The 20073-nt window shown below is 39.4% G+C and overlaps 1 protein-coding gene across 5 annotated transcripts in view; it reads left to right on the forward strand.

Annotated features, from left to right (window-relative positions):
- The window catches only part of LOC140737973 (protein sel-1 homolog 3-like), a 113479-nt gene that overhangs the window by 38625 nt on the left and 54781 nt on the right, over positions 1 to 20073 (forward strand). For all 5 annotated transcript variants that reach the window (XM_073064881.1, XM_073064880.1, XM_073064878.1 and 2 more), the window contains exons 2-8: positions 3789 to 4353; positions 11361 to 11487; positions 11817 to 11938; positions 14774 to 14889; positions 15101 to 15159; positions 16915 to 17047; positions 17958 to 18093. In XM_073064881.1, coding sequence (XP_072920982.1) covers positions 3789 to 4353; positions 11361 to 11487; positions 11817 to 11938; positions 14774 to 14889; positions 15101 to 15159; positions 16915 to 17047; positions 17958 to 18093 — 1258 coding nt within the window. The remainder of the gene's footprint in view (positions 1 to 3788; positions 4354 to 11360; positions 11488 to 11816; positions 11939 to 14773; positions 14890 to 15100; positions 15160 to 16914; positions 17048 to 17957; positions 18094 to 20073) is intronic.

The raw sequence follows: 20073 nt of genomic DNA on the forward strand, positions 1-20073 counted from the left end.
AGGATTGGAAAACTCAGACATGCCAAGGGTGAAATAGTGTGAAATGAAAATACCACACCAAAGTTTTACAAAATCCGTCCAGTTCCTTATACCATCTGTGATAAAGTAGCCAGTGAGCTAGATTGCGTAGAGGCTGAAGGAATTCTTTCTAAGGTTGAGAGGAGCCTATGGGCAATACTAATCGTCCCAGTTGCCAAGAAGAATGGGTCTGCCGTGATCTTAATGTCACCATCAACCAGTACTAAAACTAGATATATGCCCTATGCCCAGGATGGAGGATATATTTGGAAACACTTCAGCAAAATGGACATAGCCGAGGCCTACCTACAGATGGAGATGGAAGAAGAGTCTAAAGAGTTTCCTAACATAAACACAAAGGGCTTTATCGCCATAACAGTCTTATTTTTGAAGTAGCATCTGCACTCTGGCAGAAAGCTATGGATCAAGTACTGCAAAGCTGCTTAGTTACCAATAAGGATGTCGAGGATCATTTCCAAATTCTCAAGACAGTGATAAAAAGATTAGAAGATTATTGGTTCAGAGCACAATGTGACAAGTGTGAACCTAACATCACTTACTGTGGATACACCATTGGTGCACAAGTTTTACACAAGTCTGTTGAGCAAATTCAAGCAGTGGTTGAGTGCCCCAAGGCCAAAGGGTGTGTCACAGTTGCAGTCCTTTCTAGGATTTGTCAATTACAGTAACATATTCCTGCCCAACCTGGCTCCCGTGTTCCACCCCTTGAATTCATTACTATAGATCAGGAAGAAATGGCAATGGACAAAGCAGTGTGAGGTGGCTTTTCAAAATGCAAAGTAAATGGTCAGACACTGTACTCACACATTATGATCCACATCATCCAGTGAAGCTTGTCTGTGACATCTCGCCTTATGATATAGGTGCAGTCAGGTCACATGTTATGAGCAATGAAAGTGAACACCCACAGCCTTTGCATCACATTCCCTTACTGCTGCAGAGCAAAATTATGCACAGATAGGCCTTGAGTAGTTTGGCATGCAGTACTTGAATGGGAGAGAGTTTACTCTCATTACTGGTCATCAACCACTGGTGTCCATTCTCAATGCACAGAAGGGTGCTCAACTAACAGCAGCAGCACAAATGCTCTGTTTCTTGGAGGATACAATTACAAGGTCGAATTCAAGAGGACAACTAAACATGGAAATGCTGATGGATTGTTCCATTTACCCTTGGAAAAGGAAATACTTGAAATATTTACAAAAGAGGACACTCCTTTTGATGTATTCTCCTTAATGCCAATCGAAAGCCCCCCTATTATGGTAGAGATAATCCAAAGGGAAACCAGAACCCCCCCCCCCCCACCCACCACACACACAGTCTCAGGCCTACATGGACACCCATAATGGCTGGATTTTGCAAAAGAAGCTCCAGTTCCCCATTTATACCAGCACTTGGATGAACTTGCCTTGAAGGGGGTTGCTTTATGTGGGGATTGAAAGATGTTTTACTTCCAAGCTGAGAGCTAAAGTATTGGAGGAGCATTTAGGTGTGATCAAAATGAAAACATTGGCTCGAAGCTTTGTCTGGTGACCTGTGATAGATCAGCAGATCGAGCGGTTTTCCATGCACTGTTGAGGATACCACCACAGTTGTTGCTGAATGGTTTCAGTAATTCATTAAAAGTAATGGATTAAAAGTAATGGATTAAGTCATATTACATATGCACTGTACCATTCATCCTCAAATGGCTTGGTGGAAGGGGTGTCCAGAATCTAAAGCATGTATTTTAGCAACGTCAGCAGAACACACTACACCGACGCTGAATCAGAAGCTGAACAATGTCCTCATTGATAACGCAATGTAGCACACTCAACAAACAACAGCTCCCCAGCTATGCTGTTCCTGGGTCGTCCCTTGTGTTCACACTTGGATCTCCTCAAACAAATCTCAGGAGTTTACAGGACTAACAGCCGTAACAAATAGAGGGCTCCTCAAATAAGGAGGTTTGATTTCCCCCTCCTGGACAAGCAGTCCTGTTGAGGGACTAGAAAGATGATCAAAAGTGGGTACTTGGGTGTCCAGAGTCGTCAGAGCCACTTGCTGTAGTCCCAGAGTCAATTCCTATAACCACCGCAATGGAGGACACAAAACCTGAAATAGTTTTATATTCTCACCTGCCAGGTAAAGTGAACCCCCTTGTTTAGAAGGATGTTATCCCACAAGAGTAAGAAATCTTCCACAGCAATTAAGTCTTTAGTCCTGAATGGGACAATTTAAAATTTACTATGCTGTAAATGTCTATAGTTACACGCGTGTGTGCACACACATGCATACTCAATAAATGAATGAATATAAATTGAACATAAATGGATTTGAATTTTAAGAAGTCATTCAAGTTATTCCACTAGGGTTGTTGTTACACAAGATTGGGTGGGGGGGAGGGGTCATGAGATTGGTGGTGATACATTACCATTGCTAGGGAATTGGTTATCAGTTAGGAAACAGAGAATGTGAATAAAAATGTCTTTTTCAGTTTGACTGAGTTTACCTATTGGAGTACAACAAGAATTGCTCCTTGAGCTGGTTATAATGTACATCACTGACTGATTGTCTTGCACTGATGATACAAAATTAATTGGATGCAAACTGATTACATTGACATACAAACTGGTTAGGTGACTAGATGTGCATTGTTCAGTGAAATATGCAAATAGCTACCATGTAAAGAAAATATGAAATGAATATGGTGTAGCAGAATACTTATGGAAGCTGTGAGATTGATAAATGTTGGTACTTGGAGGATACAGACCTGATGCACAGGAATCAGAGGAAGTAAATGTACCTTTGTTAGACTTTGCTGAGGATATACTTACAGTATTGTGAGCTATTTGACGTAAAGAAGTTCATATTTGTCTTAGTTGGTATGTGAATTTGTTGGACTGAATTCTGAAGAACGATGAAGAGAAATGTCCTGTATTCCCCGGGGATTAGAAAAATGGAATACTGTACATATTTCTTTTAGTGGACTTGAAAAGTATATGTGAAAGAATTTCTTCTCTGGCTGAAAAATTCAGAACCAGGAATCATAGTCTCATGAAATCACATATTCTAGCAGAAGTCTCCAGTTTTGACCCAGAATATTTTGTATTTTGGGAAAATTCTGGTGACCTGGAGATGTTTGAACTATTGTATATCTAGGTTAATGTAGAGTACATGAAAAGACTACACACCCAGAGTCACATGTGAATGTGACATTTCATCTAACTGTCCCCTTAACCTGTGGCCTATAGTCTGAAATGTCTGATATTATCAATACACTGTTCTCAGATATGATAAGGAAAATGACCATTTCTGAAATGAGGAAATAGAAAAACTGTGTTATTTATCAGAAGATGTTTTGTCCTGTTTATCAGCCCCATAGTTCTGCTGAGACAATTCATAACTACCACAAGTGAATTTCTTGGAACCTTTTAACTTCAACAGTTCAGTTGAACTTGTGGTCTGCTGCCTGCTCAATCATAATCCACTGAACATATCTTAAGCTATTAAAATGACAAAGAGAATGAACAATTACAATTATTGCATGCATAAACAATTTCTATTTCAGTCTAAGAGTGTGATTATTAAAGTTATATTCTCTGTTTTTATTAATAATATGTGAATTACTCTAATAATTTGAAAGGACAATTTTGGTAATGTTTTATGACGTGCTTAAAAGATCTTAAACTATTAACATTAAAATATTAAATATCATTACAATGATGATGATGATCTAATAGAAATTTGATTTTTGTATATTTCTATAGATACCAGCACCTTCATACTGTGCAGAAACAACATACACTACGTCTATTTTGACATTCTCAGCAGATAAAATGGTCAAAGACTTCATTCGATTCATTAATGCAACTGACATGGTGGTGGCCAATTATAAACTTTCGATTGAATATTTATGTTCTGAACCTAGTACTGTCGGTGTTGAGGTCATTGTTTCAACAGATGTCAAAATTGGAGTCAACATTTACAAGAAAAAATGGAAATGTGAGAAACATCTTGATGCTCCCAGCAATCGGACTCTGTGGGTGAAATTTCCAAGCATCATGTTATACAGACCGGATTATTTCATTAGACAATCTATTGCTGTTAGCAGTGTGTTACTAAGAGCCTGGATTGTAAATAACAATTTGGGTGCTCATGGGAATCATAAGGCAAATTTTTATGAACAAGCTCTGGCTCGAACCTACAAATTGCTGAAGACATTCAGTCCTTTTGAGAGGCCATACAAAGATCATAAACACTGCCTTCAGTGGGACACAGAGAAGATACTAGCAATAAGAGAAAAACATATTCTCCAGTGCTTGCTTGAAAATGGTATGAATACTTTACTTCACTTACTTAACTGAAGGATAGATTTCAACAAAGAAGTAAACCATTTGGTTTATTTGTGACTGTGGTGTTGGTTGCAAATAAAAACTGACCATATTTCTTTTCTCTTATTTTCTTTTACCTATACCTTTTAAAATGATACCCCTCAAGTGTTTGGAGAAATCTTTCTAAAAATATTTCCACATGAAAATTCACTTCTGTTAGAAGTGCTGAATTAACAATAAAACAGTGATTTTAATGACTAGATTAACACAATCAAAATATTACATGATCTTAATATTTCAAAATTCTCAATATTTCATTCTGCCAGATTAATTTCTGAAAAAGCAGAGCTGTAAAAAATCTGTTTTACTCTTACAAATAATTATGCTTACAATTTCCTTTATGGTATTGATATTTTTATTAAAACAATTATTTTGCACCCATAAAATATTGGGGTATTCCATTAGAGGTATCCCAAGGTTTACATTTTCATTGCTTTTAGTGTGGTGAATAAATATTAGTCAATATCTCCCTGCACAATTGTCCTATAAATGTAACGCCTTGCATGCTATGACCATAAGATCATAGGACCATAAGATATAGGAGCAGTCTGAACTGCCATTCCATTAAGGAGCTCCTTCTCTCTAGTAAAAACAACCACAATCACTTCTGCCTCCTAACACTTCAGAAGTTCTGGTAGAGTCCTGGTCTTTTTCGCAGTGAAGACTTATTCAAGATAGTTATTGATTTCATCTGCTATTTACTTGTATCCCATTAATACCTTTCCAGCAGTCTGATAGTTATTCTTGCCTTTCTTATACTCTTTGTATCTCTGAAAAAAATGTATGGTATTCTTTTTTCAATTATTGGCTAGTCTACCTTCATATTTCATATTTTCTCTCTTTGTTGTTTTTGTTAGTTGCCCTCTGTTGGTTCTTAAAAACTTCCCAATCCTCTAGCTTCCCACTAATTTTTGCTGTATTATAAGCCCTCTTTTTTGCTTTTATGCTGTCTCTGACTTTCCTTGCTACTCACAGTTGCTTCATCCTCTCTTTTGAATACTTCTTCTTTGGGAAGAATCTATCCTATGCTTTCTGAACTGCTCACAGAAACTCTAGCCATGTTGTTCTGCCATCATCCCTGCTAGTGACCCCTTCCAATCAGCTTTGGCCAGCTTCTCTCTCATGCCACTGTAGTTCCCTTTACTCCACTGTAACATTGATACATCTGATTTTAGATTCTCCCTCTCAAACTACAGGGTGAATTCTATCATACTATGGTCACACTTCCCTGAGGGTTCCTTTACCTTAAGCTCCCTAATCAAATTTGATTCTCTATATAACGCCCAATCCAGAATTGCTTTTTCCCTAATGGCCTCAGATACAAGCTGCTCTAGAAATCCATCTCATAGGCATTATACAAATTTTCTCTCTTTGGATCCAGTACCAACCTGATTTTCCCAATCCTGCGCATTGAAAGCCTCCATGACTATCATAACATTGTCCATTTACATGCCTTATCTATCCGCCATTGTAATTTGTAGCCCTCATTCTGGCTACTGTTCAGAGGCCTGTATATAACTCCCAACAGGGTCTTTTAAACTTTGAAATTTCTTAACCTTTCCCACAAGGGTTCTACATCTTCCAGTCCTACGTCACCTCTTTCTAAAGATTTATTTCAGTTTTTATCAATGAAGCTACTCCATCTCTCTCCGGATCTGTCTGTCCTTTTAAAACAATGTGTGTCCTTGCATGTTAAGCTACAACTATGATTCTCTTTCAGCCATGACATGGAGTAAAAGGAGCTATAGAATGCCCACAATATCATACCTGCTAGTTTTTAACTGCACCACAGGATCAGCTCCTTATTCTGTATATGGTGTGCATTCAAATATAATGCCTCCAGGCCTGTATTCATCACCCTTTTCAATATTGCCCCTGTATTACCATAAGTTAAAGTCTTATCCCACTATTTAGTTTAAAAACACACTTTAACTCATTCCACTGACTGCAATTTTGCCCTATCATTTGCTGATCCTCCCTCACAGTCTCACTACGTACGGCTTCTACTTGTATACCAGTTGTCCCATGCTCTGCCCAATCACTCTGGTTCCCATCCCCCTGCCAAATTAGTATAAACCCTTCCCAACAGCTCTAGCAAATCTGCCCGCAAGGATATTGGTTGCCCCTCAAGTTCAGATGTAGCCCACCTTATACGGATCATACCTTCCCCAGAAGAGTTCCCAATGATCCAGAAATCTGAAACCCTGCATTCATTGCCAAGTCATCCTAATCTTACCCTCAATGGAGCATGACTCAGGCAGCAATCCAGAGATTACTACACTTGATCTCCTTCTTTTCAGCTTTCTACCTAGCTTCCTATATTCTCTCTTCAGGACCTCTTCCCTTTTCCTACCTATGTGGTTGCCAACTTCTGGCTGTTCAGCATACCCCCTTAGAATACTGTGGACCCGAACTGAGACATCCCTGAGCCTGGCTCCTGACAGGCAATGTACCATCCAGGTGTCTCTTTCACATCTACAAAACCTGTCTGTTCCCCTAACTATTCAATCCCCTATCACTGCTGCACTCTCCTTCTCCCACCTTCCCTTCTGAACACAGTCAGACTCAGTGCCAAGAAAGTCACTGCAGTCTCCCCAGTAGGTCCCTGCCCACCCTGGTAAAAGTATCCAAAGTGGTATACTTATTGAGGGGAATGGCCATAGGGTTATTCCGTACTACTTGCCTTTTCCCTTTCCCTCTCCTGACAGTCACCCAGCTCCCTGTCTCCCTGTGGCTCCTATCTATCACCTTCTCATTCTCCCGTATGAGTAGAAGGTCATCCAGCTGCAGCTCCAGTTCCTTAACACCATCTCAAATGCACTGCAGTTGGATGCACCTCGTGCAGATGCAGTTATGTTTGCCTTACAAATATCTGCTACATATAATTTGATAACCTGTATGGCTGAAAGTTGCACTTTAGCATAGAAATCAAAGCTAACATCTCAATGTAGTTCTGAGTAAATGGGGCAAAGTCAGAGGTACCACATTTTGGATGAGATGATGAATTGGCGGCCCAATCACCTGCTTATCTGGGTCCAATATGGAAGAAGAGGTGGGGATTTGAACACTGCCCTCCACTCTCTCTGCACCAATCCCAACCTTACCATCAAACCCACAGGCAAAAGGGGTGCTGTTGTAGTGTGCTGGACTGAACTCTACTTTGCTGAGGCCAGGTGGCAACTCTCAGACACCTCCTCGTACTTAACCCCTTGAAGAGGACCCCATTCCAGACCATCATAAAACTGTCTCCAACACCATCACTGACCTCATCAACTCTGGAGATCTCCATCCACTGCAACCAAACTCATAATTCCTTTATCCCACACTGCTTGCTTCTACCTCCTACCCAAAATCCAGAAACCTGACTCGCCGGGTCAAGTCCATTGCCTCTACATGCTCCTGCCCCAGTGAACTTGCGTACTCATACCCTAACTCCATACATTCTCCCTTGGTTCAGTCTCTTCTCACCTACATCCACAACACTTCTCATGCTCTCAATCTCCTCACTAACTTTCAACTCTCTGGCTCAGACCGCTTCACTTTCACCATGGATGTCCTGTCTCTGTACACCTCTATCCCCTAACTCTCTGCTTTCCACAGGGATTTCTCCCTTTATTCCCAGCATCTGCAGATGTTCTCGTATTTATACTTTATTCGCCTGATACATCGCAGCCACACCAGATACCTATCATCTGCAAAATAATTTTATGAATATTTATTAGGCATTATTATATTGATATTCATGTGAATCTGCTGTATACAAATTGTTTGTTGCTTCCTAACTTTGCATTTAACATCAAAAAGCACTTCATTGACAGTTAATGTCTTTGGGATGACCTGAGAATGTGAAGTAAGTTAAGGAAATGTGAGTCTTATTTTGAGATAATTGTTCTCTAATGCTGTTTTTATTTTCTTTTTCTTCCATCGTTTGTTCCATCAGATGCTAAAGTTCCTTTGGCCTATCCATCTCTTCACCTCTCCATTTACCTTTAAAATGCTTCTTAGTATGATCTCATTCCCACAATCCCGTAATGTGGCTCACAGGAAAATTCTGTTAGACGATGGGTTCTTCAAAGCCATCTTTTGACTTTCACTACATAAGAGATATATGTTTATTTTTGTTTTTGTTTTAAATGCTACAAATTTAGACATGAGTTTATTTGGTACAGTGATTGATGGTAATGATTGGTTGTCCATTGAGTCTGTCAATGACATTTGTGTAGTTGACTGCACAAAGAAACTTGTGTGAGAGTTTTTACATTGGAAAAGCCGTTGCTCTAGGGCAGTTCCACTCTCTCGACCTTGGAAGTCTGGGCCCAGTGGTACGAGTAGTCATCACAACTGGGGTCTTCCTTGGTTGCAGAGGAAGACCATGGCTTCTTCTGTGCCTTGTCATACCATTTGCTCTCCATGAAGCATTGTAGAACCACCTTCCTGTCCATCAGATCTCACCATTGCTTTCAACTGCCCAGTCCTCTGGAGCTGACTTTGCATGCGAAGACAGGTATATCCCTGTTTCACCGGGATATGAGGCCCACTGGCCAACCTTACCTGGCTGTTTAGCCTGCCTGTTAAAGCGATGTTCTGTGGTGTGGGAGCGGTTGCACGCAGATTCTTGGAGGGCTGAGTGTTTGGTGGGGGCCAAAGGTGAGTGAACTGCCCTGGAATAGACATAATGAATGGACCCCTTCACCAGAACTGCTTTTCCTCTTTGGACACCCGACATCCCATACACCTTAATGGAGGTTGAAGGCCGGAGTCTGTGGTGCAGTGGTTGTTTAGACATTTGAGACAAAAGTACAAATTTCACCATAGCAGGAGGGAATTTTAACTTTTGATTAAAAATGTAGTGTTACAAAGCTATTTATGCAACTAGAAGTCTATTATTAAAGACGACCAGAGAATAAATTATGCTGTGTGAATCCAATCAAACCTGCTAGTTAATTGTGAGGTAATTAACCCATCCTATACTCTGAAAATTTGATGGAGGGGTGGAGATACGTCTCTACCAAAGGAGGTGTAAGGTGCTCCATCCCTCTGCTAGCCTGCAGGTCACCCTTGGGCAAGGTGTAGCACCTGCTTAGCCCCCCTCCCCAATTAGGGCAACAGGAAGCCATGGGAGCAGGTGGTGAATGGTCGTATGAGTAGATGATGCATATCACAAGTCCTGGTTATGCGACCACTGATGCCATACGGACAGTCTCTGAAGAGAATTGATGGTGGCTTGGGCTACCCGTCTTGTAAGGACACTGCCCAGTAGAAGGCAATGGCAAACCACTTCTGTAGAAAAATTTCCCAAGAACAATCACGGTCACAAGACTATGATCACTCATGTCATAGGGCACAATAAATATTGGATGGTGATGATACTCTGAGAAAGCCAGTTAGTTGTAATAAAATGCAGCTACAAAGTAGGATAAGTGCAAAATAGGGGATAAGAGCACCAATAATCTCGTTGAATGGATTTGACTGGCTAACTCCTGTTACCCTTGGTATGATTAACATCTGTGGTTGACATAGACCCTGCATGTGACACAAACAAAGACACATTCAGCGTTGTTAACCCTACAAATTACCATGTGCCTTTTGTGTCTTTGTGAAATCCCTTGGCCTCAGAACTTCGCAAACCTACTGCTGATTACCACTGATTCTTTACCTGGCTGCTGAATCAGTACTTCTCTGTTAAAAATCACAGAAGAGCAAAACAGATGTCCACAAGGAACAGAATGCACCCTGGGTAGAGATCTTAATGTCTTTCATATAGATACCACTACTACTGACCAAACAGACCAAATACCAAAGCATAAACTCAAGAGTTTCTGCAGATGCTGGAAATCCAGAACAAAATGCACAAGATGCTGGAGGAACTCAGCAGGTCAGGCTGCATCTAAGGACGGCTATAAAGAGCCAATGTTTCAAACCGATTGTTGACGAAGGGTCCCGGCCTGAAACATCAGCTCTTTATTTCTGTCTATAGATGCTGCCTGACCTGCTGAGTTCCTCCAGCATTTTATGTGTGCTACTCCAAACACCAAAGGATGCAGCTGTTTTATCAGACTCATAGCAGGCAGCAGCGGAACTAATACGAGAGAAAAATGTACTTGATTTTCCTTAGCTGTACTGGTGGGATTAATGCTTAACATTTTGTGATGACGCTCCATACCTGTTGTGGCGTTATCATAGTGCCCAATGTGGTAGACTCAAATCAATTCAAGTAATTCAAATCTGTGTATTCATGAGGCATTAGGCCATATCAGCAGCAGAATTATACCTCATAAAAATCAAGAGCTCATTCTGCAATGAAGGGAGGTGGAAGATGTCAGTGGCAACAAGAGGTCTATTTAATAATGAATTGCCTGACATGTGAGCTACAGCACAGAATTATAGGTGCTTAAAACTATGGAAGTAACATGTTATAGACCCAAATAAGCAATACCCCAGTAGATCATGTCAAAACTCTGGAGCGATGCTTCAGCCAGTTAGAAAAGTCAATGGACAGTAAAACTACTAAGCAGAAGTAGAGTTTCCTCTCCAGTATGACAGAAGTCAACAAGAAGGGTTGAGGGAATGATCTAGATCATTTTAATTCCAGGGGCATCACCTTCACTGAATCAGTCTTCCACAGATCTGATTTGTTCCAGAATACATAGACCAAGAAGTAATTTGTTTCAAAGAATATCATTATAATTCTTGCTGTTTAGCTATGAGGTGAACAACAATTAAGAACAAAAAACCTTGTCAGCAGCCATCTCTATTGCAAAGCAAGCTCTAATGCAAATACTTTATTTTCTGCAAAGTACCACCAAATCATCACCAGATGCAGTTATAGATTAGTTTTTTTTTATTTCCCTCAGAGTTACTTTCAATAAAATTCCATTAAATCATTGATAATGGGGCCTCAAATAACTCTGCATGGATTTAGTAACTTTTTTTTTCCCTTTTCCTTAGATGTTGTGGAGCTACTTGATTTTCCATTTGCATCAACAGGATCAGGTTATGGAATAATAAAAAGGCTAAAAAAGTTTAATAACCCAGAAATGGAACTGACTGGTAAACAACTTATCAACAATCCAAGGTATGACCAACAACCTCACCTATTCCAATTTACATGGGCAGGCAAATTGACATTGTTGGGAGGAGTTTATAATTGATACCGCAAATATCATGACTGCCTACAGAAGAATCAAATCATTCTAATTCACCCTTTCTAATTTACATTTTGGCAAGGCAGAAAGAGCACACAACAATGAATGCCTTTAAATAAAAAGGTCACATGCCAAACATATGAAAATATACATAGTATGTTGCTTGTGGTGTTATTTTGTAGATTAGGCTATTGTTTACTGTTACTTATAGTATTTACATGTTATATAATCAGATTTTTTTTGCAAAAATGCCCAATAGGTTTACTGTATCAATATGGATTTACGTACTCCATCCTTGCAAACAGCATCTCTGTGGCATCTTCCATCAGATCAATGAAAAGCAGAAGTATGGCACCCCACTGCTGTTCCTTACAACTAATGGTAAGCTTCTGTGAGATTTTGAAGTTGCCAAGTGTATTTAAACATATACTTCGAGACAAGGTATGAGGATATAAGCTTTCCCATCGCTTTCTCATCTTGTCAATGGAGATAAAGGGGATTTGAAGTTTGAGATCACAGACCTGTCACAAGGTTCATGGTCTACAGAACAGCAGTGGCCTCTGCTCTCGTTATGCTTCTAAGACGTGGATTGCCTACTTGCAGGCATCTCAAAGCACAAGGAAAATACCATCAATGACATCTTTACAAATTCCTCATACTTCACTGCTTAGACCTATGAATCACCAGCAGTGTTCTTCCCCTGGTCAACAGACGCAATATTACATCACATAGTTAGCATTCCCAATGTGTGACTCCTGAAACAGACACTCTGATCTGAGCTCTGTTATAGGAAGAGGTTGCCATTTGGACACGGGAGATGTTTTAAGTAGGTGCTCAAACCAGTTTTGACGACCCCCACCAACTTATGGTGATCTCTGGTTCCATTCAAAGTGGGGATGGGAGCATTTGGGCCAGTATTGGGAGCCTTGAGGTCATGCATCACGATTGCATAGAGGTCTTATGGAAGTAGCAGAAGGCGCGCACCTTCTCATCAAATACCACTGCCCATTGTGCCAGTCTCTATCTTGCCCAGACTAAGGACGAGACTAGAGCTCCAACATTGGACTCACTAGCCATTTCAGAACCCCACAAAACTGACGTGGAATGAAGTTACACCGGATCCTAAGGGATTGTCCCAAGAACAAGCTATCACGCTATTTGGTTTGAATAGATAGAAATGGGAAAAATAAAAAGATGTTTTGGTAAAGGTTACAGAGTTGGTGGTCAGTTTTATAAAGAATAGGGAAATTGGATATTTTTTTCTTAACTTAAGTAAATATTTTTTACTACTAATGAAACAGAAAGCCAGGTAGGCAGGGAGCTGGGTGGCAGTGAGGCACTTGTGGGCAGTGTAGGAAAATAAGATCAATGATAGAGTTATTTGAGGGGACGTATGGGTTGCTAATAGTTTTTTTAATATGAATTGTGGTGGTGGTAACAGGTCTCACACATGGAAAGGCAAACCATGAAGAAAGTGAAAGAGTGATGATTTTGTTGAGGAGTACAATGAAGATAGATAATGAATTCAGGAAATGAAACGAGATATTATGGAATAATACACCATAGAAGGAACTCTTTCAGCTTATCATGAATATCTGCTGTTATAGGAGCAGTTCAGTTGTTCCCCTATCCTTGCACTTTCTCCAAAGCCTTCCGAATCTTACCCTTCAAACCTTACTCTTCGTGTATTTATTAAATTCAGTTTTGAAAAATATTGGTGAATTTCTCTCTACTAAGCTTTGAGGCATTCTGTTTCAGATCGTCATAAGTCATTGTTATTGTCAATTTTCATTGCTGTTTCTAGTTTTTTTGGTTACCACAATCTGTGTTGCCTCATTACCAAACTTCTGCAATAGCTGAAACCTTTTGTTCCCTCAAATGATCCCATCATCTATGTCTCCTTCCTACATTACCTACAAGTACTACCAGACTCTGCCTCCAACTTCCTTCCCATGTTGCTCAGTGTTCATCTCTTAAGGTTTGTCACAATAAGCACGGATTAAACAGAAAATACCAGAAACAGAAACAGATTTAACCTTTTGGGGCAAATACTTTACAAACAAGAGAAAATCTACAGATGGTGGAAATCCAAGCAACAGACACAAAATTCTGGAGGAACTCAGCAGGCCAGACAGCATCTATGGAAAAAAGTTCAGTCAACATTTCAGGCCAAAATACTTTTCCTTTATCAGGTAATTTCACTCACAATGAGTAGACTCCTGATCTGAGTAAGTTAGGTGATGTCATAAGACCAGAGAAGGTCAGTACACCACAATCTACATAATGTTTAAGCTCAACCTAAACATGTAGGCTGCAGAAGGATTTAGACAGATTAGGAGAATAGGCAAGACAGTGGCAAATGAAATATAATGTTGGAAAATGCATGATCGTGCACTTTGGTAGTAGAAAAAATATGCAAACTATTTTCTAAATGGGGAGAAAGTCCAAAAATTTGAGATAAGAAGGGACTTGTGAGTCCTTGTGCAGAACATGCTAAAGGTTAACTTACAGGTAGAGTCAGTGGTAAGGAAGGCAAATGTGATGTTAGCATTCATTTCAAGAGGTCTAGAATACAGGAGCAGCAATGTGATGCTGAGGCTTTATAAGGCACTGGTGAAGCCTCATCTTGAGTATTGTGAACAGTTTTGGTCTCCTCATCTAAGAAAAGATGTACTGGCATTGAAGAGGGTTCAGAGGAGGTTTACAAGGATGATTCTGGGAATGAAAGGATCATCATACGAGGAATGTTTGATCGCTCTGGGTCTGTATTCACTGGAATTTAGAAGTATGGAGGGGGATCCCATTGAAACCTTTTGAATGTTGAAAGGCCTAGACAGAGTAGATGTGGAAAGGATGTTTCCCTTGGTGGGGGAGTCTAGGACAAGCGGGCACAGCCTCAGGATAGAGGGGCATCCATTTAAAACAGAGGTGCGGAGAAATTTCTTTAGCCAAAGGGTGGTGAACTTGTGGAATTTGTTACCACAAGCAGCTGTGGAGGTCTGGTCGTTGGGTATATTTAAGGCAAAGCTTGATAGGTTCTTGATTGGACATGCCATCAAAAGTTACAGGGAGTGGGGCTGAGGAGAGGAAAAAAGGATCAGCCATGATTGAATGGTGAAGCAGACTCAATGGACCAAATGGCCTAATTCTGCTCCTATGTCTTAAGACCCTTATGGTCTTAATTGTTAATAACTGTGCTTTTATAATTTTCTCTAGGTAATATTCACTTTCAGGTGATATTGTCCTCTGGAAAATACATTGCAGGACTATCAAACTTCAGATTAGCTTTGAGGCGATGGTGTCGATTGGATTTCACCATACAAGGCAAACATGTAATTAATTTTTTTTTTAATTAAATGATTCCTGCTGTTCTTTAAACATAGTTTTTATCCTTCAGATGAAAAATATCTTTGCTATTTTTTCAACTACAGCAAATAACATTTCATCTGAATAAAACAGCTGATAATACTATTGTAATCAATTACCAACTTAGCAACCCACAACTTTGTAATTGGACTTCTGCTTGTTCAACATCTTTTGTAGATGACTTTGACAGCCAGCTATGGAGCAAAACTACAAGCCAAAAAAGAGGCATTTTATGTGTAAGTTAATTTAAATATATAACTTAATTTAATGTAATTTAAACATATTTATTGTAATATTTAATTACCTAATAATATTTAATTTCCTAATCAAAGTCAAAGTTGGAGTCAAAGTAAAATTCATTATCAAAGTACATATGCTACCTTGAGATTCATTTTGAGAATTGTTATCTTATGATATTTATTTATCATAATAGGTGCTTCATTTTGGTAGGTCAAATATGATGGCAGAATATAGCATTAATGGTAGGACACTTGGCAGTGCGGAGGATCAGAGGGATCTTAGGGTCTGAGTCCATAGGACACTCAAAGCTGCTACGTAGGTTGACTCTGTGGTTAAGAAGGCATACGGTGCATTGGCCTTCATCAATCGTGGGATTTAGTTTAAGAGCTGAGAGGTAATGTTGCAGCTATATAGGACCCTGGTCAGACCCCACTTAGAGTACTAACAGTTCTGGTCACCTCACTACAGGAAGGATGTGGAATCCATAGAAAGGGTGCAGAGGAGATTTACAAGGATGTTGCCTGGATTGGGGAGAATGCCTTATGAAAATAGGTTGAGTGAACTCAGCCTTTTCTCCTTGGAGAACTGGAGGATGAGAGGTGACCTGATAGAGGTATATAAGATTATGAGAGCCATTGATCATGTGGATAGTCAGAGGCTTTTTCCCAGGGCTGAAATGGCTAGCATGAGAGGGCATACTTTTAAGGTGCTTGGAAGTAGGTACAGAGGAGATGTCAGGGGTAAATTTTTTACTCAGAGAGTGCTGAGTGCATGGAATGGGCTGCCAGCAGTGGTGGAGGCGGAAACGATAGGGTCTTTTAAGAGACTCGTGGATGGTTACATGGAGCTTAGAAAAATAGAGGGCTATGGGTAAAGCCTCGGTAGTTCTAAGCTTTGTGGGCCAAAGGCCCTGTATTGTGCTGTATTGTTTCTATGTTTCTATATGATAACATAAGCAATGCAAAGATGTGTATCAACATGTTGTGTACCTGGAACCTATATATTATCAGTTCTTTGGTAATTACCTCATTTTGAATCGGAACTTTGAGAGTTTCCATACAGACACGTAATTTGCTGTTTACATTGCTGCAGTCCTTCTACTGGTGACATTACCACAGTAGTGTTTGATGGGGTTTCAGTGATATTTGACCTTGTGACAACGAACCTGTCCAAATCAGAGTGGTGTAGGATTTGAAGCAAAACCTGGCCATGCAACTTCCATTCATGGTCATCTTATTGTTAGAAGCTAGAAGTATTGAAAATGTTGAAATGGCATCAAAAAGCTGTTTTCAAGTTATTGAGCAGCTTGTTAAAATACATACGCATTACATTGCCAATATTCATGAGCAATTGCTAATGAAGTCAGGGTTCAATAGTTCTGAACATGATGAGGCGAGTGTATGAAGATGGTGATTGTGGACTTATGGTCCCAGTACTTCCCTTGCCTCATGCTTGCCAATGTACTTCTCACCTCATTAATTGTTTAATTAATGTGGTTGATTATTTTAATTAGTTGCATGACTGAGATAAACCAACTGAGTCCTTTTCTTTAACTTATAAATTCTATGACAAAGGAGAGAAAACATGATTAGCAATTCATCTCCATTGTAAATACATGTAAATAGTAATTAACTAAGTGTGTTTAATAGTTTCTATGTATGTAACAGAGTGTCAATTTCAGGAATATTTTAATTCCTTTGTATATGGAATGACGCAAGCGTCATTAGCCTTTAAATGTTATCCTTTCCCAGCTTTCCTGGAGATGTTCATTACAACGTTTCAGCTGGATACTTTATACTTGGAGGCAGCAACAATGTACGGAGTTTTCAGGGATTTCTTGGTCCTGTGAAATTTTACCGGGTCGTAAGTCGAAAAGGAAGAGAGGTAAAGGACGGGTTCTGTGTACATGCAGAGGCTGACAAGAATTGTGTTCTTTTAATTATCTTCACTGTAAAATAACTCTTTCACTATCACTTAATTCTGGGATGAATCGTTAGATGTTGGACAGACTTACAACTAAACTCACTGAAGTTATCAAACAATTTCAGTTGCATTGTTCAAATGCTCTGAAACTGGCCTTCATTTTGATAGTATACCTGTCCAAATTTAACAGTTAATATACTTTATGTATGGATAAATGCATTGAGATATAGGCTCCTGAATCTAAAATCCAAATGCAATTAAGTACATATATATTTCAATGTTTGCACATGTCAGTCTGCCCGCCACTGTTGTAACACGTGGTTATTTGAGTTACTGTTGCCTTTCTGAAAGTTTGAACTAATCTGACCCTTCTCCTCTGACCTCTCTCATTAACAAGTCATTTTCGCTCATAAAACTGCTACTCACTGATTTTTTTTGTAGTTTGTTTTTCAAATCATTCTCTGTAAACTCTAGAGACTGTTATGTGTGGAAAATTACAGGAATAGTGGACACCTAGATGAAGGGAAAATGTCTCATTGTATTAAGGAGTGGGGAGATTAAACTGATGGAATAAATATCCGGAAGGCATTAGGATATTGAAACAACTAAGGCCAAAGGTGTTCAGACAAGGTACTTTACCTGATTGAGGACATGACTAAATTCAGAAGGAACACTTTTATAATTTCAACAAAGTCTTGATATTCTTACAAAGTGTATCAGGAAGAAATTTTCCCTCATTCTTCGATCCCTCCACCTTTACCACTTAACAAAATTATACTATCTTTTCAAGAAACCATATTTGCATGGAATCACTTAGACAAAGCAATTTTGCACCATAGCATACCTAACAATTTCTGTCTCATAATTGCAGATTTCAAATCCTCTTGAAATTGCTCACGATCTCGACAAACATATTGATCAGTACTATCAAAAATGCAAGCATTTCAATGCATTCATCATCAACTATTTCAAGTCATTTGGATTACACAAGAAAATTGAGCAGAAGAGTAAGTAAACTAAAATGGATGAAACGTGCAAGCAAGTGAAATAAGACTGCTTGATATGTGCACACAACAGAAGTACTGTACTGTATGTCATTATTGTAGTTATTGAATCTGAATGCAGAAAAATGATGAGCAAATTAAAAGCTGAGGTGAAAAGGTAATGGTTTAATCACTTACATATTGGTTTGCAAAGTACCAATTATCACTGCATATCATACACAGAAAATACATAAAAAATGATGATGGTATCCATGAAGGTCCTAACTCAAACAAAGATTTTAAGCCCAATATAGATACCTAGCTACAGGTACCCTCACTAAGGGAATGTTGTATAGTAGTCACCTACTCTTCTCTGTTTATCCTCCATGGGAAGTTTAGCTGTCAATACTCACTATTTCTCCCTAACAAAGAGGAGACACTTCCAGCTAGTGAAGCAGCTTAAACGCAGTTCATTTATTTTTACTGATACACATTTAAGTTTAGTCTGTGCTCAAAAGGCAATGCTGTTTGCAAAGCCGTCCCTTTAACTTCAGACTAATTATTGCTTGTAACTTGCATTAAGAACTGAAGAATTGCTCCCCTTTACAACAAGAAGCTGAACAAAGAATATTGGTTGGAAATTTAACTTACTCAAAAACATCTTTTTCACCTCCATAAGTGTCAGCTGCTGTGTTAGAAAGCTGAGCTTGGCAAACCATCGACCCCCCCACCCCCACCCCCGGGCCCTGGAGAGTTAATATCCATCATAAAATGTAATGTTCTTAATCTTCTGATTTGTGGTATTTTTAAGACAATGCCATCCAGATATTTCCCAAGTAGAAACTTATAAAGGTAAGGAGGTAAGGTATTCAAATTTTTCTGAACCAGATGCAAATAGCAAATACTTTCAAAATAATCCTTTCTTGGGGGTGCTGCTTTAGTGGTGGTGCTTTTGTTACTGTCAAAAGAGAAATAGGCATCAATGATTCTAAGAATTCCCCAACTGGACCTGGTAAATGAAAAACTTCCACGTTCTTGACTCGGGAAAACAAGCTTGCTAGAAAAGTGGAAAGCTTACGCTGCAGGTGCACCACAATTACTGTTCACAAATTAAACTGAACATTTTTTGTTTGCATTATAACATAAAATTTAGTTTAATGATTTTAAATAGGGAGTTAATTAAGCAGAGTGGTGTGGCATGTAGTGTAGAGAGACCAGGAACTACAGACGCTGGAGCTACACAGCTGATGAAAGCCTTGACCTGAAACATTGACTGTCACAGTTCAGATGAAGGGACTCAAGCCAAAATGCTGATGATCTCAATCCAGATGAACGGTCTCAACCTGACATGTTCAACTGTTCATTTCCTTCCGCTGATGCTGGTTCCTGCAGCAGCTCAATTTGGCACATAGTGATGCTTCCCCGCAGCTCCAGAGACCTGGGTTTGACCCTGACCATAGGCGCAGTCCGTGTGGAATTTGCATGTTCCGCCTTTTACTGTGCGTGTTTCCCCTTGGTCTCTGGATTTCTCAAGTGGAGGAATGAGATTTCCCTGAGTGTCAGCATAGACTCAGTACATCAAATATTCCCTCTATTGTAAAGTTATATAATGCATAATTATCTGAGGTAAAATATTAATTTAGCAACTAAACAATGAACACTATATTAAGTTGATGTTGCATTTTGGATTTCCATAGATATCTCCAATGGTATCCAAAATTGTCCTGTTTAGGGAATCCACAGCTTTAACAGTCTTGTCAAATGGATTTGAACACATGTGGCCTGGATTTCCTGTCAGCAACAAAACAACTGAAGCCACTACTGACCATGAGGAAAAAATCCCACAAAGATATGCTGAATTTGTGGGATGCATGTCCTGTCTTCTGATTTTCGTTGTTTTCTGACATAATTTCAAAGGGAACCCTAGAGTCTAATAAGTACAATGTCATTAGACTAGCTGAGCAATGCATGCATTAAATAATTGTCACTTGCAGCAAATCAGCA

The sequence above is a fragment of the Hemitrygon akajei genome, chromosome 13, assembly GCF_048418815.1.
Source record: "Hemitrygon akajei chromosome 13, sHemAka1.3, whole genome shotgun sequence".
Taxonomy (NCBI): domain Eukaryota; kingdom Metazoa; phylum Chordata; class Chondrichthyes; order Myliobatiformes; family Dasyatidae; genus Hemitrygon; species Hemitrygon akajei.